At 39.4% G+C, this 26,635-nt stretch overlaps 1 protein-coding gene across 2 annotated transcripts in view; it reads right to left on the bottom strand.

Annotated features, from left to right (window-relative positions):
* COL15A1 (collagen type XV alpha 1 chain) overlaps positions 1-24,345 on the bottom strand; it is a 205,409-nt gene extending 181,064 nt beyond the window's left edge. For both annotated transcript variants that reach the window (XM_078152661.1, XM_020995603.2), the window contains exons 1-2: positions 24,011-24,345; positions 23,837-23,919 (exon numbers count right to left, since the gene is read on the bottom strand). In XM_078152661.1, coding sequence (XP_078008787.1) covers positions 23,837-23,919; positions 24,011-24,021 — 94 coding nt within the window. In that variant the 5' untranslated portion in view covers positions 24,022-24,345. The remainder of the gene's footprint in view (positions 1-23,836; positions 23,920-24,010) is intronic.
* Between the last annotated feature and the right edge of the window lie 2,290 nt (positions 24,346-26,635).

The raw sequence follows: 26,635 nt of genomic DNA on the forward strand, positions 1-26,635 counted from the left end.
CTCTGGGCCTGGAGTTAGGGAGACGTTAGTTGAAATCTGGCCCCAGATACCTAGTAGTTGTGTGACCCTGGGCAAGTCACTATTTGCTTCAGTTTCCTCATATTTACAATAATAATAACAATGGCACTTATCTTTCGTGGTCATTGGTCTCAGAGGGACAGCTCTGAGGGACATTCCATCAAAATGAGTAAAGTGCTTAACATAATGCCTGGCGCATAGTAAACATTATACAAATGATTGCTATCATCATCATTATTATTTATTAGCTATTCACATCTGGGCTACATCACAGTGAGCTTGAGATCCCCTGAGGAAGTTGTTAGTGTCAACAGGAAAATGTGCACTGTGACTCTGGTATGTCCAGACTCACCAACACCCATTTGAATCTCAGCACTGATTGTAGCCAATTCCACTTTATTAAAATTTTTAGCAGGATACTGCAAGCAACAAGCTGGGATTTAATACTTGCACAGGTTAATTAACCATCCAGCCAGACTGTGTAGAGGCTTAAGAGATGATAGAGAGAAAAGGTGCTAATGAATAATGCAGGAATGCTGACTTTTCAAATTCTGGTCTGCATCCTGAGGCATTTGACTTAGAGGACTCCTGAGTACCAGGAGTGCGGAAGTTCCCCCTGACACTCAACCTTATTCCCTTTATGTGGAACACACTTCAGCTCTATTATATGTATCCTGTTGTAATTCTTTATCAATGTACACTTGTGAGTTGTTGTGTTTAGCATTTCTTTTGTGTGGAGGAAGTAAATAGCTATCCCATTCCTGATTCATATTGTAAATTGAGGACCTTTCTACCTCCCCCTTTGGAGAGACTGTAGATATGAGCCAAACCAATGCTGAACATATTTGCCCCAGGTATCTGGAATGGGAATATAAAGAAACACCAAGACAAAAGATTACTACCCGTCTCTTTGAAGATTGAGCTCCCTCCAGTACTGAACCCAGTCTGTCTGCATACAAGCAGATGGTGCAGTGTCCTAGATCTCATGGTACTCTCATAAGTAATTGTTTATTGATAGACTTATATGTGTATGTATTCTCTCTCCAATTAGAATAATCTCCTTGAGGGCTGGGTCTATTTTACTTTTGTCTTCCTTTCAGTACCTAGGAAAGGGCCCAACACATTCTAGGCCCTTAATAAATGATTGGTGATTGACAGCTAGCTCAATATTCCATTCTCTAGCTAAAATTTAAAAAAAAATCCCCTCTGTCTCCATTTTGTCAAAAGGACTGTTTCCTGGAAAATGGCCCTAGTTCTGCCCAAGGAAGTAGGCTCTAAAGTAGCTGTTTTACCATGAAAATTTCTGAAACACACAGCTGCTTCTGATAGTGACTCCATTTAGCCTCGCCATTTCACTTCCCCACCGAAGTTCAATTTTCTCCCAGTGTGGAATGCAGAGCATTTTGCATCTTTCCCTAAGGTAATATTAATGGGGGGGGGGTGTTGTCAAAGGGGTGGAGAGGTAGGAAGTAGTAGGGATGGGAGGCACCAGGAAGCGAGGCCTCTTAACCAGAGTAGGGAATGTAGCTTGTAGCAGAAATGACATTAAAAAAAATTAAGCAGATATGGACAGTCATGAAATGCAGTAGAAAGAGATCTAGACTTGGAGTCTAGAGGCGTGAGACTATATCCTATCTCTGATATACTTCTTAGCCATGTAACCTCAGGCAACTCTTCTCTTCAGGACAAAACGCTTTCCATGCATTGAACCACCTCCAAGAAGTATACATAATAGCTGTGCCTCCTGCTTCTGTCATTAAAGTGATGTAGCTACTGTCCCAAGCTTTTCCTGACCATGGGCGGCATTCCAGGCAACCCAGAGCAAAAATGTAAAGTAGGACAATGGTGAAAAAAGACATTATAACACAGAGCAACACTAGATTTGGAGGCAGTGGACCTGTGTTAAAGTCCTATATCTGTCACAGCCTGTGGGACACCGAGTTTTTAAATAATACTGCCTTGCACATGATAATTCTTTAACAAATGTTGAAGTGTATTATTGATACAACTGTTGTTATTATAAATAAGAAGAGCTAACAATAATAGCTAACATTTATATGGTGCTTACTGTGTGCCAGAAACTGTGCTAAGCACTTTACATTATCTCACTTGATCTTCACAACAACTCTGGGAAGTAGGCATTATTATTATCACCGTTTTTACAGATGAGGAAACTGAGGCAAACAGAAGTTAAGGGACTTGTCCAGGGTCCCAGATGTTTGGTATAATGCAAAGAAGACAGAATTTGGATTCAGAGGACGTGGATCTGAATCTTGGTTCTGACATAGCTGTGTGACTTTAACCATGTTAAACAACATGGGCTTCAGTTTCCTTATCCATAAAATGAGGAGGTTAGACTCCTTGGAACCTAAGTTTTCTCTTCTCCCTCACTCTAAACCTACGATTCTATAATAATAAAATAATCAGAATTTCCCCTTACTGCTTAAATTAATTCCTAGCAATAAGTTCTACCCTTAGAGGCACTTGAAACTTGGTAAGCGACCAAGACAAGAGGCACGGGAACTTGACAAGTGACTAGGACAACATGACATATTGCTGAATCTGTTGAACCTGATGGTACCCTATCATCCCCACCAGAAGGTCTGACGCTAGGGAAGTGCATTAACTTATGCAACCTTGGAGCAACCAGCTTCCTCTTGGGGCAGCTTGTGCTCAGCATGAAGGGAGTCCAGGAACTGGCTGGATGGAAAGTATTGCCACATCTGAGCTGTCAGATGCATGCACACTCTGGCGATTCCACCTTGCCCCAGCCATGGTTGAGTTCCAGGCACTCCATGCTCCACTTGGACTGGGAACCTAGAAAAATATGGACTGCAATGCCGCCGTCCCATTACAGGATTGTGCATGAGTGTGGTTGAGAAATTGTAATTGTTCCTCATCTATGCTAAGCCAGTAGGAGAAACTGAGAGCCTGCTTATGCTGTTCTTATCCCACTCTCAGTCCCCACCCGGGACAAGGGAGGAATGAACCTGACAGTACTTACCCCATGTGGGTTTTAACTGTCTTAAGACCAGTCAAAGCAAACAGTAGAGTTGTATGTCCCTCCCAATGATTTTGAAAGAAAATCATTGTAAAACCCTAGGATTATTAGGGATCTTAGAGACCATCTGTTACAACTCCACTTCCACCATGCAGAAATTCCCTTTGCACCATGCCCCAAAGTGGTCATCCAGTTTGTTTTTGAATGTTTTCAGGGATGAGGGTATCATTACCTTGTAAGGATAGCTCTAATTAATAGAAACTTCTTTATTTTGAGTCAAAATCTGTCACCTTCCAGTATTTACCCACTGGTCCTAGTTTTTCCTTCAAAAATAACAGGTAGGTCTAATCTCTCAAAGGTGAGCCCCTCAAATATCTGAAGACAGCTATCATATCTCCTTTAAGTCTTCTATTCTCTGGGCTAAACATCCCTAGTTCCTTCCCAAAGCCCTAGTGCTGGACACTTCCTGTATCATCCTGGTCCCCTTCCTTCAGATTCTCCAATTTGCCAATCTCATGTACACACCACAAATTGGGACAAGGGGGAGGAGTAAATTTGCAGAGTCTGAGTCTTTTGGACTGCTTATCTACCCTGCCCGAGTTTATGGAGTAGTTGCTCAATTTGCTGCCAGACAGATTGATCCTAAGGGATCCCTCATTACACTTAGATAACAGCTGTCTTGGGTAAGGATCCTTTCTACTATTCCCTTTGCCAGTCCTGTCCACATCTCTAAATGCTAGACACTTCACCTCCTAGGAGAGATTTCCTCCATAGGAAAAGGCTTTAAAAAACTGCACTGATCTCACCTTCCTTGACCTGTCTTAAGGTATACTGGAAATAGCAGTAGCAGTAAGTCTTGTCACTTACAAGTTGTATGGCCTTGGGCAAGTCACTTAACCACATATGAGCCTTAGTCTTCTTATCAGTACAATGGGGTCATAATACTTTTCTGTCCTATCTCCTACTGTTGGTCTGAGAAACGAAAAAATCCTATATAAATGTTAGGTACTATTATTTTCTGTTATATTTAATCTAAGTTCAGCTCCTCTTCATTACTGACGAGGGGATTGGGGAATATGTAACAGACAATGCCATGAAATTAAATCCTGGGTCCCCACACAAAACTTTGGAAAGGATTCTCCTTACCCACTATTGACCATGGGAATGCCATTACATTCTACCTTGTTTAGAAATGGGGTAAAGTGTGGAACTGATACTCTATGGAATAACAGAGAAAGGAGCTCATATTTCTCACTTATCTGCTAATAGTTCCACATGTATACCATTTCCTCCCTCTAATTAAACAAAGAGACAGTATAGTGCAGTGGCAAGAATTTTGGCCCTGAAGGCAGGGGAATTGGGTTCAAATCTTACCTCTCACATTTACTTTTGCAACCTTGAGCAAGCCACTTAACCTTCTGGGGCCTCAGTTTCCTCATCTGTAAAATAAAGGTTCAGGAATAGATGGCCTCTGGTGTGACTCAGCTCTAGACTTATGAATCTATGGTAATAATAATAAATTCTATTGCCATTGAGGACAAAGACTATCTTTTTGCATCACTTAGCACCATCCTATAAAGGTTCAACAACTTCTTGTTGATGAGAACTTCTATTTTATTCCCTGTTGTCTTAGATATAGTTATTACCCAAGCAGCCTTTGTATTTCTTAAAAACAATAAAAGAAGAGGGTCCTTTCCCCATCACCCCCTAAAGATCCTCCCCCTCCCCCCGCCCACCATACAAGGTCTAATGCAATGGAATTCCCATGGTCAACAGTGGGTAAGGAGAATCCTTTTCAAAGTTTTATTTGCAGACCCAGGATTTAATTTCATGGCATTGCCTGTTATATTATCCCCAAATCCCCTCATCAGCAATGCAAATGATCTAAACTTAGATTAGGAATGCAATGTGAAAGTGGTCATTCTGGCAACTGAAAGGGACATACTTTTCCTAAATCTTTTCTAATTTGGCAGGTATACCCAGAACAAATCTTGTGAATGAGCCTCAAGACATCTAAACAGATGTGCATGTGTCGGGGCGCCAAGACACAAGATAGACAGAAAAGTGTGAAATGAGGTCATGCAATTTCAGCTTGCAAGATGCTGAGGCAAAATTTGTTCTTTACCAAAGCCAGCAACAGCCGCCGCTGATGCATCTGAGTGTGGCAAATTTTGAGGGACAAAAGACGAGGCTATAAATTAAGTCATTTAGCAAATATGTTGTTTGCAGCAGTCCAAAGTTATTGTTTATGCATAGTGACTTAAATAAAGCTGGAGAGAAACAAAAGACTTCAGAAACTTGTTCTACACCTGTTACCAAATATTTCCATACAGATCATCCTTCTCAGTGCTATGGTGTCAAAGCAAATTGGGTCTGTTTTGTATTCTGAATATAGTCCACCAGCTAGGACATCGGAATGGACTTGATGGTAACAGTGTTTGCAGCAGTTAATACCCCAAAGCCATATTTTGAAATATGTTATGTCTTATTTAATTTAGAATGAAGCACAGTTTGAAAATATACAAATATTCCTTTTGGGATTGGACTGTAGGCATCAAGGCTAATTGCAAGGGATAATTGGATTTTTCAGAGCATGTCTCTGATAGTACTGACCATATTTTTCACACAGTTGAGTTCAGTCTGAGAAATGAAAAAAATAGCCATCTGCTCTTCATATTTCCACCAGTCTGTGAGGCACCATGGTGTGATGGGATGAGTGCTGAACCTGGAGTTAGAAGACTTGGGTTCAAGCATTGATTCTCACACTATGATTAAGTCATTTAATCTCTTTTACCTCAGTTTTGTCAACTCTAAAATGGAGACACCATGTACTACCTATTTAACAGTATTGTGAGATGGGGCTTTTATAAACTTTAAAAGAGTTAAGTGAATCAGTAGAGTCAAAGCATCATTGAACTACATAAAATCATAAAGGGTATGAATATGGATTGCCTCATCTGGTTACCCCTTAATAATGAAACTATTTTCCCTAATCCTCCTGAAAAGAGGTGATTTGGGGGTAAATGTTCCTTTCTACAGCAGGTAGGAAATATACACAGCTCATCCCAAAAATCTTCTTGGCCCTTGAGAACACAGCTTGACCAAAGTGAAAGAACCAGAACTAAGTTTTAATCTTTCCTGTAGTCCTTAGCATTCCTTGTCTATGGAAATGACTTTGCATTTTGTGGCATCGACTTAGTACTTATTTGCTTCTGTACATGTTTATATCTACAGTAGTAGATTGTAAGCTCCCTGAGATCAGGGATTATTTCTTTATTGTTTTTGTATTCCCAGTACCTAGCACAATATCTTATATAGAGTATATGCTTGATAAATATTTGTTGACTCACATATTTGTTGAATTGAAAGTATATTGGTAAGAACAGAGACTCTACTGAAGAGAGCTGGTCAGTGGACTGTTCCTCAGTTCTCTCTTTGGATGTTTCCCACATTTTATCAATGATTTTGGTGAAGTCATAGCGACTTGTTTATCAAATTTGCAGAGGATGTGAAGATAGAAGGGAGAGTTGCTGCATGAGATAACAGAATCTTGATTCAATATGACCATGACAGCCAGGTGGAAGCTAATAAGATAAAATTCAATTGAGATAAATATGAAGTTCTCCACTTGGATTAAAAACAAAAAGAAAACAAATGACTGCACTAGTATAGGACAGGGTAGATACTGCTAGAAGGAAGTTCATATGAACAAATATCTAGGGGTTCCAATGGACTGAAGGCTCAATATGAGCTAGAAGTATAATGTGGCAGCCAAAACAGCTAATGCAGTCTTACAACAGGGTTGTACAACTCTGTAACTCAGAGTTACAACAATAGAAGGGAGTATAGTCAATCCATTCTAGTATGTTCTCTTCATTTTTGTGTGTCACATTTTGACTTCTCAAAGGTCGATAATAGCTTCCTGATTACCAGATAAATGACTTCTCTGTTCCCACCTTCTTCTGCAGCGTTTGACTGTATGGACCTCAAAACTTTCTCTTGCCTTGGCCACACCATCACTTTTGCCCCTCCATTTGACAACTCTTTCTCAATTTCCTACATTGTTCAGCCCACAATTTTCTATCTATAGGCATCCCTTGTAGAGGGCAGAAGCTCAATCCTCAGCTTCTTTTTCTTTCTATGCTTTCTGCCTCAATGATGTCTTCTACTTCTATGTCTTCAATTATCATCTCTATACAGATGACTCCAAAATCTATTTTTCCAGGATGACATCTGTCAGAGTCACTAGATCATATTCTCAACTGCTTTATGTAATATCATCTGAATCCTTCACAGATTTCATTGTGTTAATTGCACAATGTCCTGGAATATAACAAATCCTCCTCAGTGGACCAGTACTGTGGATTTCCACAGTAATGGGGAAGGGATCAGTCTCACCACACACTATAAAAATAAAGTGGATAAAAATGCTTATTGCAGATTATAAGTTTATTTCCCATTTCTTCCTCTCCTATATTCTATGTTTAAATCTAGCCTGTTTTATACTTGCTATCTTCTGAAATCAGCATTCCACGTCTTACCTATTTGCTTCTTTTACCCATTCTTAAAATGCACTCCCTCCACATTTAGGCCTCATAAAATTCCTTGATTCCTTCAAGGATTAGCTGAGGTGACACCTCACATAGAAGTCTTTCCCAGTCTCCTCAGTTGCCAGTACTTTCTGCCTTTCCTTCAAACTTTCATAGTATCTCCTCAGTAGATTGGTTGTAAGCTACCTAAGAGCACACTGGTTTTCCTTTTGCCATTGTATCTCCTGCCCCTTGCACAGAATAAGAGCTTAATAAGTACGTGGTGGGTTGGATTGCTCTGGGGGGTATGCCCTGTGCTTTTACTGATCTCCAGCTGCTGCCCCAAAAGCCCTTCTCTTAAACATTAATATTCTTCTTATGATGCCAGTTGGCTACAAATCAAGGAACAGTGAATTATGAATAACCTAATGGTTAATATAAGTCTGAAGAATGGGGCATAAGCAGGTTCATGTTACCAAGGACCTGGACAAGACAAATAGTATCAAAGACATCATCGAAGCCATGTGTAATTACAAAAGGGCTGGGAGGCCATGCAGTAAGAATGGGGTGGTAGACGGACATGTGTAGAGGAGAAGAAGAAAAGGGGACAAGCATTTATTAAATACCTACTATGTACTAGCATACTACGTCCTTTAAGTGTTTTATGAGCGCCTTATAGATATTACCTCATTTGATCCTCACAACAACCTAGGTATTTAGGTACTATTATTATCCCCATTTTACAGCTGAGAAAATCAATGCAAAGAGTAGTTAAGTACCTACCCAGGGTTGCACATCTAGGAAGTGTCTGAGGCCAGATTTGAATTCATGTCTTCCTAGCTGCAGGCTCAGTGCTCTCTCCATTGAGCCACCAAGCTGACATATATGCATATACATACATACATATATATATATATATATATATATATATATATATATATATACACACACACATATATACACATAATATGTGTGTGTATGTTACTAAAAGAACAAGCATACAGGCTCTAGTTTAGGAATTGGACCCTCTGTGGAGAATTCGTTGGAAAACATAAACATGAATTCCACCTTGAAGCAGTAGAGGAGTTACAACCTGCATGGGTGAAGAGAATACCCATTCTGTAAATATACATTATCCACATGATAAAATCTTGGATTCAGTTAGGTACTGATCCTACATTTCACAGTGAAAGACACTTATGCCTTTTCCATCGAAGTAAACTGATTGTTATTCCTGTTTGTCCTTCATTCTTGAAGAGGACCAATGATATTATGAGGCTGATATATTATACCTCATTTATGAGGGGCTTGGAAAACAAAACTCTTATGTCTCTTATTCTGTATAATAACAGATGAATTTATATAGCACTTTAAGGTTTGTAAAATGCTTTAAATACATATTCTCTTATTTGATCATTACAACAACCCCATGAGGTAGATACTATTATCATTCCCATTTTTATAGATAAGGAAACTGGGACTTAGAGCTTGTTAGGTGACTTATCCAGCAACATATAGCCAGTAAGTGTCTGAGGTAAGATTCAAACAGTGGTCATCTTAATTCCAAGTCTAAGATTCTATTCACTATACCAAACAAAGGCCAATGTGTGTATGTATTTGCTTTTTTTCAACTATTTCTAAACATGTTCCTTATATAAGGCATGGATTGTGAAGACTTCCCAATGGTACAAATCATCGAGTCTGTTAGGGAAATCATGGAATTCTATGTAAATATAAAAATATTCCTTAGTACTATCTGGTATTATTTAGTAACAAATAATGACCACTCGATCGGGGTGTGTGTGTGTGTTGGGGCAGAACCCTTCCTAACAATAAGAACTATCCTAAAGTAGGAGGGGCTGCCTCAGAAGGTAGTAGGCTCTCCCCTCTTTGGAAGTTTCTGACTAAAGTTTGGGTAACCACTTGTCAGGAATGTTGAGGAAATCTCTGGTCAAGTTTAGACATCCTCTGAGATTCCTTCCAATTCTGTGATTCTGGGTTCCTGGAATGCTATTTGTAAAGAGATTCATAAATTGGATGGAGAGTTAGGACTAGGTGACCTTTCACATCCCTTCCAACCCCAAATTCTGGTATTCTTATGTTCTTTATGTATATGCAATTCTCCTTCCCAAATATACTTATTCATTCAACAAACATTTATTAAGTACCTACAGAACACTGTACACCCATCCAATACTTCTACACTGGTAGAAATTCAAAGACTAGATATTATATTAAAGGAAGCATGAAGTAATAGATAGAGAGCTCACCTTAGAGTGAGAACAAACTGGATTCAAGTCTTGCCTCAAATACATTCTGTCTATGTGTCCCTGGAGAAGTCATATAACCTCTAAATACTCTATGCAACTCTCTAAATACTATAAGTTTATGAATAGTTGCAGATGTGTAATAAGTAGAGGCATTTTGCTCAGCAACGAATTTCCTATAGTACGTTCTTAAAAATCAGGATCCAGACCAGAAAAAAAAAAAGATAATATGCTGTTCCTGTTCATACTGGGGGGAGGTTAAACTCAGTGGGGGAACAAAATACAAACACAACTAATAGTAACTAACCTTAGATGCTAAGTACATTGGAATGTTGCAAAACAAGTAGCTACATGATATTTTGAGGGGAGGTCATACATAGACATTGCATTACTAGTCATTTAAATGAATTTGCAATGACCGAAATGAACATAGAAATCCTTTTTCATCTAATATGAAGCCAAAAGCATCAGGTTGGGATGTAAGAGACAGCATTGCCCAAGAGCTTTATTCTGCCTGTGAGCCAGCAACCTCAGTCACATAACTCAGACTTTAAATCCTTTCTGGCATCAGGCTCCTTTATCATTAATGCCAGAATTCATTTATATGTTTATCAAAGAAAACTGAAACTGCTCACTTGGGGACTTGTGTCTTCAGCACACTTATTACTAAAAATCACTACTCTCTTACACTCTCTTTGTTTTGTGGTTATCCAGTGGAGCGCATGATAAGGCACACTTAAATACCCATGGAGCTTCCAACTACGTTGAAGCAATGAGCTTACTTAGTTGCATAGTCTGAAAGACATGGTCAGATGACCCCATTGTAAATAAATATCACTCTATATGAAAATTAGAAAAGAAAACTGCATCCTTGGCTTCAATAAAGTATAGATCAAGCGCCTGATGAATCAGAGACAGGAAGAGCTATAAGGGAACCCTTATAGCCTTACTCAGGAACTGTTACCTGACCAAGACTCTTAGGCTTGAGATTTTTTTTTTCAAGTTGGTTTTGTTTTGTTTTTGAAACTGAGTATATATTGCTGAGACTGGAAGTGTAGCAGCCACTCATGGGCCCAATCCTGCTGCTGATTGGTGTGGAAGCTTTGACCTGCTTCATTTCTGAACAAGGTCAGTTCACCGCCTTATTGAGTAGCCTAGCGGCTCCTTCTTTGCTGGGGCCCACCATATTGGTGTCAAACTCAGTGGGGATCCCTGATCAACTTTAGGCCTCTTGTGGTTCAGAACCCCCCAACTTCAGCAGTCCAGTAATCCCAGCCTCCCCTAGTAACAGGGATTACAGGTATCAGGTGCCCCACCCATCCTCTGTAGAACCTTACCATAGATTTGAACATTAACATAGACTCCCATAATGATTAAAAATATGCTTCTGTTGATGTACATTACCCACATTAGTGGATTAGACTGGCGGCATAGAATATCCCAAAGTCATTTCTAATGGGATTGAAATACAACACAGAATTTTTTTTTTATTGGGCTTAGTTTCCTAATTATGTTTGACTTGGACTACTACTTAGGCAGTTTGTGTTCCCTGAGCAAAAGTATTTTGGCTGATAGACAGAGAAAATAGCCAAGAAAATGTCTGGGAGGAAAACCAGCCTGGGAGTTAATATTTTCTGAAGATTATACATTAAGTAGATAATTAACCTATGGCTAATTGAAAATTAGCTAAGTGCCAATAGAGTGGAGGGCCTGGAGTAAGGAAGACCTGAGTTCAAATCTGTCCTCAGACACTTACTAGCTGTGTGACCCCGGCCATGACACTTAATCCTGTTTGCCTCAGTTTCCTCACCTGTAAAATGAGTTGGAGAAGGAAATGGCAAACCACTCCAGCCTCTTTGCCAAGAAAACTCCAAATACGATCACAAAGAGTTGGACACAACTGAAACAACTGAAAAATTGAAAACTGACCATAAACCAGACAGAAATGCTTTAGATCTTCAAGAATTCAGGATTTCTTTGGCAAATATTAACGATTACTGTGCCTCAGGAGACAGCCTTCGTGAGTTTTTATGGCCAAAATCAATCATCACCTGTTAGTGAACCTTTCCAAATATAGTTAGATAATGGTTTAAAGTTTGCAAAGTGCTTGCTGCCCATTATCTCCTTTGAGCCTCACAAAAACCCTAAAAGGCACAATAGTTAGTACAGGTATTATTAACCTCATTTTACAGATGAGGCAACTGAAGCTCAGATTTTCAAAGAGGAAGGGATTTTAGCTTCAAAAGTAAAGAGACTAGTAAAATTAAGAGAAGCGATTTGAATCTAGCTCTTCCTGACATGGACCCAACAGGACCCTGATGTGTCAACCACTACATCACGCTGCTCGCTTTAGCTAGTCTGGTCCTCAGACAACCTATCAACAAGTCACTGCCAGACCTATTCGAAGTCTTTCTAGTTTGGTAGGACTTACTGGCATTCACAGGCCACTAGAATAGTCTCAAAGAATTCTAAATTGCCTTTATAACATAAGAAAGCATCACAGCAGGGCTTTTGTGGCAGAAGCAAAAGTAAATTAGCTAAAAACCATCACAAAAGCAATGAATACAACTTGTTCAAAGCAATCCTCAGTTGTGGCTTCTAAGATTCTTAGATAGCTCCATACAAAACGGAGAGAAAACTGTAGTTTAATTATCATTAAATGCCAGTATACAATCAGAAACCTCAGATGAATCAAAATAATTTTGCTTCTCAAACTGGTAGCTCATATCCTGATGCATGGGGAAAATTAAACACGAAAGGGAACTACCCACTAAAGGCATTTAAACCTGAAATTAAATTTAAAAGTATGTGTCATCTGAAAAAGCTGCACCGAGAGAGGCTTCCTATGTGGAATATTAACTAGTTCATCATGTTTGCTTGAGAGAAGAAAAGCAGTCACTTCTCTGTTGTGTAACAAAGACCAAATATTTGTCAATCACCATTTGGTATCATAACTCATGCAGGGTGCCATATAATCATGACAGAATCGAGTGCAGGATTTGAGGCACTAGTGTTAGGGATGGATGCCAAGTCATAGCAGTGTCTTTTGAAGCTATTTGGCCAAAATGGGTGATCTCAACTTGCTGAAGATATGGCTCGCTCAGCAACTTACAACCTCAGGGCTTCCTATCACATTTTACTTCTGGACAGTTTTAGCCACTGCTAGGACCTTTTCTCTCCCCTCTTCATCGCCCTTTTCACCCAAATTTCATGGAGTCTCCTAAAGGAGTACATGCTAAAGGACTTAGAGAATGCATATTTTCTCACCTCCTCTACCTTAATAAAGTAAATAGCAACAGCCTTGAATGAGTTAAGTAATCCCTTCTAAGTGCCTACGGGAGATTCTTCATTTTTTAAGAAAGATAACTAGCTTCAGAGAAACATGGGAAGACTTAAATGAGTTGATTAAGAGTGAAGTAAGCAGAAGCAGGAAAATAATGTACACACACAATGACTGCAACAATTTAAGCAGAAATATAAATGAAATGAAACTGAACACTATGCAATTATAATGACAAATCTTTGTCCTGGGGAAGAGATGAAAAAAGAGGCTTCTTTCCTTTCCTTAGAGAAATGTATTATTATAGCTATGGAATGGTGTTGATACTATTATTACATTGATTTATTGGTTGATTTTGCTGAACTGTGGCTTTTCTTTTAAGTATTTGTTACAAGGAAAGGCCAGGTACAGGGATAGAGGTAAAGGGAGGGGGTATATTTGGGAATTAATGTTTTATAAAAGTAAAAAGGTGTCAATCATTTTTTTGAAAAAATATAATTAGGGAGAAGTTGGTATGTCTCACTTTGTTCCCAAACAAGTGCCTCTTCAGAATGGGAGGTGAACTCTCTGCCAAGTGTCAGAGGTAGAGTCTTTGGATTCTATCTCATCATCAGTCATCAATCTTTGGAATCACCGTACCTGAACGCGGAGTTTTTGACGTGGACTTTCCCGAAGTTGTAAAGCAACAAGTCTGAAGTAAGGAAGACCTGAGTTCAAATATGCCCTCAAACAATTACTAGCTGTATAACCCCAGGCAAGTCATTCCCTGGACACGCTTTTGGCAGTTTAGAAGTTAGCTCATGTGATGCAAAAGACCACTAGTTCCATTAAAAAAAGGCCCTTAGTTCTTTTTTTTTTAATATAAATTTATTTATTTTTAGTTTTCAATATTCACTTCCACAAGTTTTTGAGTTCCAAATTTCTCACCCCTCCCCCCACCCCAAGATGGCATGCATTCTGAATACCCCTTCCCCTGTCTCCTTCTCTTCTATCTCCCCCCTCCCTTCTCTTATCCCCTTCCCCTTCTATTTTCCTGTAGAGCAGGATAGACTTCTGTACCCCATTTCCTGTATTTCTTATTTCCCAGTTGCATGTGAAAACATTTTTTTAAAACATGTGTTTTTAAAACTTTGAGCTTCAAATTTTCTCCCTTCCTCCCTCCCCACCACCCCCATTGAAAAGGCAAGCAACTCAATATAGGTTATACATGTGCAGTTATGCAAAACACTTCCTTAGTAGACATGTTGTAAAAACTAACTCTATTTCCCTTAATCCTATCCTGCCCTCCCATTTATTCTATTCTTTCTTTTGACCCTGTCCCTCCTCAGAAGTATTTGCTTCTGATTACCCTCTTTCCCAATCTGCCCTCCTCTCTATCACCCCCCTCTCTTGTCCCCTTCTCCCCCTATTTTCCTGTAGGGTAAGACAGATTTCCATACCCAATTGAATGTGTATGTTATTCTCTCCTTAAGCCAAATCCTATGAGAATAAGATTCCCTCATTCCCTCTCACCTTCCCCTGTTTCCCCTCCACTGTGAGAGACTTTTCTTTCTTTTTTTTTTGTGAGATAATTTACCCCATTCTACCTCTCCCTTTCTTCTCCGAGTATCATCCTCTCTCATTCCTTAATTTTATTCTCCAGATATGACCCCTTAATCTTCAACTCACCCTGTGCCCTCTATCTATCTATATATACATATACAATTTTTTTCCTTCAACTACCCTAATACTGACAAAGTTCTCATGAGTTACAAATATCATCTTTCCATGCAGGAATGTAAACAGTTCAATCTTAATAAGTCTCTTATGATTTCTCTTTCCTGTTTACCTCTTCATGTTCCACTGGAGTCCTGTATTTGAAAGTCAAATTTTCTGTTTAGCTCTGGTCTTTTCATCAGGAATGATTGAAAGTCCTCTATTTCACTGAATGACCATTGTTTCCCCTGAAGGATTATACTCAGTTTTGCTGGGTAGGTGATTCTTGGTTGTAATCCTATCTCCTTTGCCCTCGGAATATTATATTCCATGCCCTGCAGTCCTTTAATGTAGAAGCTGCTAAATCTTGTGTTATCCTGATTGTGTTTCCACAGTACTTGAATTGTTTCCTTCTGGCAGCTTGTAATATTTTCTCCTTGACCTGGGAACTCTGGAATTTGGCTACAATATTCCTAGGAGTTTTCCTTTGGGGATCTCTTTCAGGAGGAGATCTGTGGATTCTTTCAATTTCTATTTTGCCCTCTGGTTCTAAATATCAGGGCAGTTTTCCTTGATAATTTCTTGAAAGATGATGTCTAGGCTCTTTTTTTGATCATGGCTTTCAGATAGTCCAATAATTTTTAAATTCTCTCTCCTGGATCTATTTTCCAGGTCAGTTGTTTTTCCAATGAGATATTTCACATTGTTTTCTAATTTTTCATTCTTTTGGATTTGTTTTACAGTGTCTTGATTTCTCATAAAGTCACTGTCTTCCAATTGCTCTATTCTAATTTTTAAGGAAGTATTTTCTTCAGTAATCTTTTGGACTTCCTTTTCCATTTGGCCAATTTTTCTTTTTAGGGCATTTTTCTCCTCATTGGCTTTTTGGACCTCTTTTGCCATTTGGGTTAGGCTATTTTTTAAGGTGTTATTTTCTTCAGTATTTTTTTGGGTCTCCTTTAGCAAGCTGTTGACTTGTTTTTCATGATTTTCTTGCATCACTCTCATTTCTCTTCCCAGTTTTTCCTCTACTTCCCTTACTTGCTTCTCAAAATCCCTTTTGAGCTCTTCCAAGGCCTGGGACTGATTCATATTTTTCTTGGAGGCTTTGGATGTAGGAGCTTTGACTTTGTTGTCTTCTTCTGGTTGTATTTTGATCTTCTTTTTCACCAAAGTAAGATAATATAGTCTGACTCTTTTTGCTGCTTGCTCATGATCCCAGCCAATTACTTGAGTTTTAAACTCTTTGTTAAGGTAAGAGTCTGCTTCCAATGTGGAGAGTGTACTGTCCCAAGCTTCAGGGGTTTGTGTAGCTGTTTTCAGAGATACTTGTAGGGACCTGTAAATTTTCAGTTCTTCCAAGGTGGTATGATAAGGGGCAAGGTGTTTACTCCTTTCCTGGCCTGTGACCACAAGTATTGCTTTCTGTCCCGTAACTGTGAGGAGGGGTTCCTCTCCACAGCTACTACAAGCTCTACCACTCCAGTGTTCCTCCTTACCCCAGCACTGCTGCCCAGAACTGTGACCCAGATCCACACACGGGCAAAGCAAGAGATTCCTGCCTCAGCACTGGCAAAGAGATCCCTGCAGTCCCTCTCTGATCAGCCACCGGTTTCCCCCTCAGTCTGTGGGCCAGAAGCTCGGGAAGCAGCTGCCGCCCCCCCACCCGCCAGGCTTTTGGGGAATGGAGCTGAGACCCCGCCTTCCTCTCTGACCACCGACAGAAACAGACCTTTCCCACTGACCTTCTAAGTTGTTTTGGCATTCGTGGATTGAGGAGTCTGGAAACCTCCACAGCTGTCTGCGATTCAGTCCTCTGAGGCCTGCTCCAGGTTTGCTGCGGCCTGCGCACCCACCCTGCGCTGCGCTGTGCTCCCAGCCTGGCGCAATACACCTTTCTGATCAATCATCCAGGTTGTCTTGGGATGGAAATTTGTTTCCCTCTGTCTTTTTGTGGGTTCTGCTGCTTCAGAATTTGTTTAGAGCCATTTTTTATGAGTATTTGGAGGGGTTTGGGGGAGAGCTCAAGCAAGTCACTGCTTTCACTCCGCCATCTTGGCTCCGCCCCCAAAGGCCCTTAGTTCTAAGGAGGCAATGCTGCACTATAATGGACCAAGAACTTTATCTCCTGACAGACAATATGAACCCGGAGGCCTTCTCTTCCATGGTGGCCAACACTTCACCCAACAACTAAAGAAGATTTGCTAAGCAGCGATGGACATCCACAATGGGAAGAAGCACTTGACACTTTGTGGTCAGAGTGACATAGGACTGCCAGAGAAGCCAGAAAGGGCTTACAGGGGATGCCCCATCTGACAACACCTGAGGGGAGCAGCACGTTGGAAGATGAACAGTAATGACAGTAACACTATGACTGAGAATCAATAAAGACCTCGAGGACAGAGTTGCTTATGAGAAAGAGGGGAGGGGGCAGGCTTTGTTCTCCAAAGGTTCTGTTAGGCATTTGTTTTATTTTCTTTTTTCAAGATTTCAATAAAACTACCTGTCTTTCACTCTGTGAATTGTACACTTGTATTGGGGCGGGTAAGAGCAAAAGGGGTGGTGTCACATAATGATTTGCCAAGATTATCTGAGTGAGGACTAGGAACGAGAAAACTGAGAACTCTCCCAAAATGACCTGGACCCTAGCTGTCTGGATGCCCCTTGACAGAGTTACACAAGTCAGAAGATCCCAAAGTAGAACTCTGAGGCAACTCATCCGCTAATATTACAAATGTCAGAAAATTTTATATAATATGGGCTTATAGTACAAAAGCATGGATCATCCTCAGCCTGGAAGGAAGGCAAAGGTGTCATTTTGATGGACTTAAGGCTTCCGTAGGGGTTCCTCACAAATTTCTTTTGAACTTTTAACCTTTAGGTCACAAACTTATCTCTGAATCTCTAGTATCTAAATGCAAACATTTACATTTTAAGAGAACTCCATGATATGTACAACAATTTTTTTTCAGATTCCGTGGCAAATATAAAACTATTGTCATATACAAAATTCTACTATGTCCTATGGAAAATAGGCTTGACATTCATGTTGACTATTACAATATTCCCTGTTCATTACTAGAAACAGCCAGATGTTTTCTATTTTCCAACTTGAACAAATATTTCCCAAGCATCTACTATTCAAAAAGTATTATGTTAAGCACTGGGAATAAAATTAATCAATTAATCAAAATGCATTTATTAAATATCTACTATGTGCCGTGTACTAGGCTTTGGGAAGACGAGTTCAAAGAACAAAACAATATCACACTCACAAGGAGCTTACATCATAAAATCACAAAATGGAGCATATATATATGTATATATATATATATATACATATATATATATACACATATATAATAAACATGAAGTGAATAAATACAAAAAAACTCAAAGAAGTTGATTGCAAGGTAGTTTGGGAGGGAGGGCACTACTAGTTAAGGGATCAGGAAAAGCTTCATTCTGAAGACAGTTCTTGAGCTATGTCTTAAAGAAGATAAAAGATATGACACTGAACCTGATCTCAAGAAACTTACAATTTAATGGTGGGAGGGAGTGATGATATTAGTACATTAAGATACAGAAAGAGAGATAAGGGCAAAGGAGCTGTCCAGACAAAGTGCTATCAGAAATTAGATGATGGAAAACCCACTTTCACATAGGATAGTTGGGGATGGCTTCAAAAAAGAATGTACCACTTGAATTGGGCATTGAACAACAGGAAAGACTTCAAAAGAAAGCAAGGAAAGTTGGTTTTGGTTATTGAGAATAGAAGCAAGGAGACAGGAGAGAGTAGGGAAAGAATAAGGTGTGGAAAGGAGTATGGAGTGGGTGCAACGTAGGTTAGAAAAGGATGAAAAAAGATCGTGAAGAGCCTCAAATGCCAGCTTCAGTAGTCTATAATATATTCATTAGGGAACAAGGAGTCACTGAATTTTAAGGGGAGAGCAATATATTCTATTGATAGATCTATTGATCTATTGGTCTATTGATAGGATCATAGTCTTCAAGCTGGAAGGGACCTCAGAGGTCATTTAGTCTAACCCATTTATTTCATAGCTGAGGAAAGTAAGCCCCAGAAACACTAACTGATTTGCCCAAGATCACACAGTTGTAAGTAGTAGATCCAGGAGTCTAATTTAGGTCCACTGAACTATGTTGCCTAGAAAATGACATGAAGGATGGACTAGAGAAGGGTTAAACCCAGAAGCTGGATAATCAGATAGGAGACTACAGCAATGGTGTCATCAAGAAAAGATGAGGGCCTGAACTAAGGATGGTTGCAATAGGAGTGGAAAGATGGAGATCAAATTGCGACTTATTGGTAAGGCTGAATTGGTGAGATGTGGTAACAGATTGGACATGGTGTGTGTGTGGGGGGATAGAGATACACAGATAGAGAGACAGAGGGGTCAAAGATGACTGAGGGCTTGGAGCACCCATCAACAGAAACAGGGATGTTAAGGTAGATCAGGTTTTGAGGAGAAGGCAAGAAGTTCAGTTATGGAATATCAGGTTTGTGTGCCACCCAGCCTTGAAATACAGGAGAAAATAATTAGCAAGCAGTAAGAACTAATGGATTGTACCTCAGAGAAAAGATAGGTAGAGATATAGGTTTGCAAATAATCTGCAGAGGTGATAATTGACTTCTTGGGAATGGATGAGATAACCAAGGGAGAAAATCTAGATGGGGAGAGGAGAGAAAATGAAGGAGAGGAAGGAAAAGGGGAAAGGAAAAGAGAAAAAAATTAAAGGATAGGAGGGGAAAGGAGGAGTGGAAAAGGAGTGGAGGAGAAAAGAGGTCCATGTTTTAGGAGAAGGATAAGAATGAGGAACCAGCAAAGACAACAGAAGCAGTGATCAGAGGAAGGTGGAGAATCATGTGAGTAGCATCATGTAAGCAAAGAGAAGAGAGACTGTTAAGAAGCATAAGGTCCTCAGTAAAGTCAAATACTACACAGACATCAAGAAAGAGGAATATGGCAATAATGGCTCACATCTGAATACTACTTAATGATTTAAAGATACTTTGCACACATTCTTTTATTTGAGCCCAAGGAAAAAAAAAGTTGGGGATGTTAAATAACTTGCCCGAGTTAAGTGGTGGAACTAGGGTTTAAAGCTAACTGTTCTTTCTGCTGAATTTACTACTTCTATTTCTACTATTCTACCCATAGGCATAAAAATACCCCAGGCATTTGGGTTTAGCAATAAGGAGGACATTATTGTCTTTGAAGAAAGCTATGTTTTATTAGAGTGGTTGGGAAAGAAGTCAAATTGCAACAGGTAGAGGAATAAGGTAATAGAGTCAAGCAAGTTTGGACTGTTTCTTCTAGAAGTTTGGCAGGAGAAGAGAAAATGGACAACAGCTTTAGGAAGCAGTGGGGTTAATGGATGATTTTTTTAGAACTGGGAAAATCCAGGCATGTTTGTAGTCTGAATTAAAGGAAGGAGGGACAAAAGGGAAGGAGGGAGGAAAAAGAAAGGAGAGAGAGAGACAGAGAAAGAGAAAGAAAGACAGACAGAGAAAGAGACACGGAGAGAGAGAGAGAGAGAGAGAGAGAGAGAGAGAGAGAGAGAGAGAGAGAGAGAGAGAGAGAGAGAGAGAGAGAGAGAGAGAGAGAGAGAATACTTATGGAGGGAAATGGGACTGAGAGTACAGACAGAAGAGCTAGCCTTGGAAAGAATGTAGGTCACCTCTTCCTCTGAGACTATAGTAAAGGAGGATGGATGAAGATAGCAGAAGGTTTGTAGGAAGTTAAAGAGCTCATATGGGAGGGCATGACTTTTCTTAGAAAAGTAAGAGGTAAGGTGGTCTGACAGGAAAAGGCAGAGAGAATAGAGTTAGAGGCTTAAGGAAAGAAGAGAACATTTTGAGTATTTGTCAGACATATTCAAATGTCAAGAGGAGAAAGGATTTAAGCATGGAAGAGATGACATTACTGAAAAGACTGCTCAGAGTGAAGATTGGCTGAGAAGAAAGCAAGATATTGAGGACTGAGGCCTTCCCAACACCACTTTGGAGTGTGAGCATGGGCCCTCTATGTAAGGGAGATTGGCCATCTGCCAGGGGTTAGAAATGTCAGTCCTGGCTTGAGAATCAGGGGCTTGCTGGGACCCTAGTGTCCCTGCTTTGTTGTTCCTTCCTCTCACTCCCTTAGGTGTCTATGTTTAAGCGATGTGAATTCCTTTTTTGGACCTTCTCTAAAAGATAAAAAGCCCATTGTCTTTAACACTGTCTTTTACAATTTGTCTATGAAAGTCCTTTAGTCTCATCAAATGATACCGAAGGAAGGTCACAATAAGAATAAAGAACTAGTATAGAAGATGTAAGGTACAGAAGAGGTGAAGAGACAAGAAACTGTAGTTAGAGAAATTTCAGGTCTTGGAGATGAAATATTTTTGAGTGATGGAAAGAGCTAAAGTATGACCATCCTGGTGGGTAGCTGAAATAGAATGGAGTTAGAAATCATAGGCCATCAAAAACTGTGAGGATCACTTTCCTAGAAAGATCACTAATGGAGATATTGAAATCTTCACATGTGATTTCAGGGGAAGAGGTAGAAAGAAAGATTCCAAGCTAGGGGCCAATATCTTAGAAGGAATTCAAGGGTGTTAAGGTATGACAACTTCAGAGGACATCAGTTGCTAGATAGTGGTAACAGAGCATGGATGTGGAAGTGGCAATGGTCAGTGATTAAGAAAGCAAAATGTTAACAGTACCTCCAGCCTGTGTGAGGGAAGGACAGAACTGAGATGGTTTCTGGAGATATGAAATCCTTAAAAGTTAGAAGTTTCCAAGTTTAAGAAGATAAGGATATTATGAAGACCCTATATAAGAAAAGGTACAACTGGGTGGTGCAGTGGATAGAGCACTGGGCCAAGTCAAGTCTGACTTCAGACACTTACTAGCTGTGTGACCCTGGGCAAGTCACTTAACCCTATTTGCCTTAATTTTCTCACCTGTAAAATGAACTGGAGAAGGAAATGGCAAATCACTCCAGTATCTTTGCTAAGAAAACACGATAAAGAGTCAGATACGACTGAACAACAAAATGTAAGAAAAAGGTATCAGGCCTGAAACATTTTGAGAAAAGGGTGAAAAATCCAAGCATTTAGAGTTTTTATAAAAAATGTAATGTAATTTAGCAAGCCTGATGTTATAGTTCTTATACAGGTTTTATTTCCTGGAGAGAAGCCACATGGCATAGTAGAAAGAGAGCTGACCTCAGAATCAGGATGACTCAGATTTTAACCCTTAACAACTGAGAGATCCCAGGCAAAACTCTTAACCTCTCAGACCCACAGACAACCCCCCAACATTCTTGAGTTCCAGAAAAGGTGCTTACCCACCTAGCAGAGGGAGTTTCCTCACTTGGGAATTCCGCTTATCAACAAAATCATAGGTCCCATCTCTATCCCTGGTCGGTAGGTGTCATGTCTTATACAACTCTGAGTCACCTAAAGCATCTAGCATTGAGCTAAGAAAAGTAAATGTCGAATGGATAAATGAATGAATGTGTCTTGAACTGGGGGAATAGATTCATGGGCTTGCTAAATTACATGAAACTTTTTTTTTGCAAAAATTCTAAGTGCCTGGATTTTTTTGGTCTTATTTTTAAAAGGAAGAAAAAAAGGGAATTTTTGCTATTTACCCAGGATCACACAGTGTCAAGAGGTGGAATCTGAACCCAGGTACTTTTCACTGTACCATTCTGTCCTCAGGATAGAATAATTTCACATTCTATTCACAAACAGGTCATTAGGGAAACTGTCCTTGAGCTACCCAAAATGGAATGGGCTGTCATTACAAATATCTGCTTTATAGTAGGGTCATACACAAGAATCCCCTCTTCCCCATTACCACTTTGGGAGCTTCTTCCAGGAGAGTTGTTGTTCTCTTATACCCCCTCTTTCCAAATACTATAGTTATCATCCCTTACCTTTCCTGGCCTGCTGGAGACCCCAAATACACTTATTCCATTGTAAGAGCAGCTGATGATACCCTCCAGTCTCAAAACCCACCAGTTCCCACTGAGATTGTTGCCTACTCTAGAGAGAGAGAATTACTTTAGGATATTCTAAAATGAGTGTATATTGTAGAAACCTGTTCGAACTCCTCTGAGAAACAGTATTATTTGACCTACTCATCAGCAAAAATTCCCCAAAGCTCAAGAGTTGGAGAGATCCTCCCTCAGAGGTAATCTTGTCCAACTTCTGCTTGAGCTGTGAAATCTGTCTACCACATCTCTAACAGGTGGTCCTCTTGCCTTAGCCAGAAAACCTCCAGTGACAGGAACCTCCCTCCAGAGGCAGCCGAGTCCACTTCGGGACACAGTTAACTATTAGGACGGTTTCTTAACAATTATCCACAGAATAGACCACCAGAATTATTCCCCCTTGAATTAAAACACATTGCCTTTTAGAGATGTGCGCATTGGTAAGGCACACCCCAAAAAGCAAAGCCTACACTGTGGACATTATAAAAAGGAAACTACTTCACATGTGGAAAGGGAAATTTTTTCTCCACAAATTTATTTTCATTTTAATTCTTTCCATTTTACCCGCTGAGATCATCTAATGGCATTCAATAGTCATACTCATTTGGAGCATCAATTTGGAGCTGGGCATATGTATATATACCCCACCCAACTCTACTGCAATATTCCAAGCATCCATCTTCACCAGTCCTTATTATAGCTTTTCCCCTCCTGTTTGCGTCTCTTCATCAATGTATTTTGTAAGCCTCAATGTACTTCATGAACTGGTAGTACACTTCTATGTTACACTGCGATCTGCCAGTGAATAATTTCATAACAAGCTCTCTTATGCAGAAAGATCACTTTCTCCTTCTCCATTTATGTTCAGGAATGAAGAGCATTTGCAGCCTGTAACTTTTACCAAATTCCTTAAGGAACAACTGTTAACAAGTACCGTTAGATTTTCTACAATCACCATCCTGCTGTTTGGGACATCATTTATTTCCCCTGATTTTATCTGAAAATTATTAGGGTCAGGGTGTGGAAGGGGTAAGATTTCTTACCTTCCGTGTTCTGAGCGAGGATGCCAGCAGAAATCAGTGCTTGCCAGAGCAGGACAAACAAACCCCAGGACCCCCATTTCTGCCTGGAAGAGTTTGTCAAGGAAAAGGAATAGGTTAAGATGGAAAGTATGTGACAAGCTGCTTCAGGAGAAAGAATAAAAATAGAACTCGTACCTTGCAAGCATTTTTGAAAAGTTTGCTGAAAGAGCCCAAGTGAACAAACTCTGGTTGCATGAGCTTGCACTTAGGCAAGGGAGAGAGGAAAAAAGTCGCAACAAGTTGAAATACGCTGTCTCTCGGTCTGCATCGGGAGGAGAATGAAACAAAGGCAGCTCTCAGGGTCTCTGGCTCTTTAGTGACTCATTGCAATCAGTGCTGCAACTCTGAAATCTGATCCCTTCCAGCATTGCCTTTCAGACCACCGCCCTGAACTCCTTAACTGTCTCTCCCACCTTATTAACTTAAATGTACTTTCTTCCTATCTTTTCCCCATGTTCTCACTATAGTCAGGATATGGTGTGCTACATATAGTCTCTCCACACCCTTTTTCTTCCGGTGACACCTTCACGCCCCTTTCCAATAAAATATGACCTTCAATATCCTTCTTGTATTCAAGCAGCATTATGTAACACTGCATTAAATGCCAAAGTTTTACGGTTAGGCTTCAAAAGTAAATTTTGCCCCTCTGTAACTTAGGTATACTTCAATTTGAATGGGATACATAAAGATCAAAGCCAAAGACAAAATTCTCTGTCTACATAGGAAGAGGAACATGGATCAGACCTCTGATTTCACTGGTATAGGTGAGAGGTGTCAAGGGGTAGTTGACAGAGTTGACCTTAAAGCCAGGAAGATCTGGGTTCAAGATCCTGCTTTTGACAAATACTGGCTCTGTCATTCTGGGCAAATCACTTAACCTCTCAGTGCCCAGGCAGCTTTCAATGACTAAAAGTTGCAAAGAAGGCCCCAAACTGAAATGATAAAGTGAGTTTCCTCATCTGGGAAGTCTAAATAAATTACTGGTTTTTAGGATTTTGGTGGTATGAGCCAATGGAAATGCATAATGGTCACCAGACTTGTCTTGCTAGGTGATGATGTCCATGTAAAATATTCTCACTTTAGATAGCTAGGTTTTATTTAAAATTTTGAAGATTTTGGATACAGATACAGCAGGTTATTTTGTACCAGGTACAGCCTTGGTCAAATCACTTAATCGTTCCTTTGAAATTCAAGCTTTTCATTCATTCATTCATTCATTCATTTCAATCAATCAGCATTTACCTACTATCTACCAGACACTACAGTAGGTAGCAGAGATACAAAGACAAAAGTACAACAGTCCCTGCCCTTACAAGTTATCTGGGAGAAGCAATAATAGTAGCTAGCATTTGTATAGCATTTTAAGCATTTAAGCATGATCTTATACATATATGCATATATACATATATATCAAATGAGACTTTATATATATAAAATCAAATGAAGAGAAAATGAGATTATATTTATATATATCAAATGATATTTATATATGATACAAATGTGTATATATTTCATTTAGTCATCATTTGATTTTATATATATAAATTTTCATTTGATATATACACGTATATATATATATAGTACTATATAATTTCATATAATATATAGACATATATGCATATAGTGCTTTTCAAACCTAATATACAAAATACATATGTGTATACATATATATGTGTGTATATAATTCTTCACATATATTATACATTGTATATATATGTATATGTGTATATATATAATTACACAATCTATTATACATATGTATATATAATCTCAAGTGAGATTATATAGATACATACACATACATATGTATATATAATATATACTCTACATAATCTCTTTTATATAAACATATACATACATATGTGTATGTGTACATATATATGTATATGGGTATGTGTGTTAGTGCACACACACACATGTAATCTCTTTTGATCCTTACCTCAACTCTAGGAGGTAGATATTATCCCTATTTTATACTTGAGGAAATTGGCAAACAGAGGTTAAGTGATTTGCCCAGGGCCACACAGCTAGTACTTGCTTGAGTTGAGGATTCATACTCAGGTTTTCCTGACTCCAGGCCCATAACCCCCAGCACCAAATTGACAAAACAATATCTATCTATCTATCTACAAAATAGACACTAGGTGAACTTAGATAGAAGGCCATAGTTACTGGAGAAAACCAGGAAAGATTGTCTGTGGAATGAGGCCCTTGAACTTACCTTGAAACAACTACAGAGTCTTAAAAAGTAAAGTTGAGGAAATATAGACCAAGCATGGGTGACAGCCAGGGCAAAGGCATGCAGATGCATAAAATGACAACATTTCTACTGCCTATATCAGAAAATTCTAAGATAAGGACTTGATAAACCCTATAATTGGGACATAGCCTTTGAGAACCCAAGGTCATCTCCAGGCCACAATAAAGCACTGGAGAACTTTATTCATAGTTTATGCTCAGTAAAAACTTGCTGAATTGTGTGGAGTTATGCCACAATTTGATTCTGTACTCAAAGGTGTAAACTCACTGATTTGGAAGTTTCTTCCAGCTATGAACTTATTCATACCTGCTCTCTCTGTCTCTCTCTCTCTCTCTCTGTGTCTCTCTGTCTCTCTTTCTCTCTTCCTCCAATTACCACTTCCAATTGAGAAGAAAAGAAAAACAAAACCCCTATTACAAACATATATAGTTGATCAAAACAAATGTCTGCATTATCCATGTCACTATACATGTATAATATTCTCACACATGTATATGTTC

This window comes from Phascolarctos cinereus, unplaced genomic scaffold (genome assembly GCF_003287225.1).
Source record: "Phascolarctos cinereus isolate Bilbo 61053 unplaced genomic scaffold, phaCin_HiC Scaffold_4;HRSCAF=312, whole genome shotgun sequence".
In the NCBI taxonomy this organism is placed as follows: Eukaryota; Metazoa; Chordata; class Mammalia; order Diprotodontia; family Phascolarctidae; genus Phascolarctos; species Phascolarctos cinereus.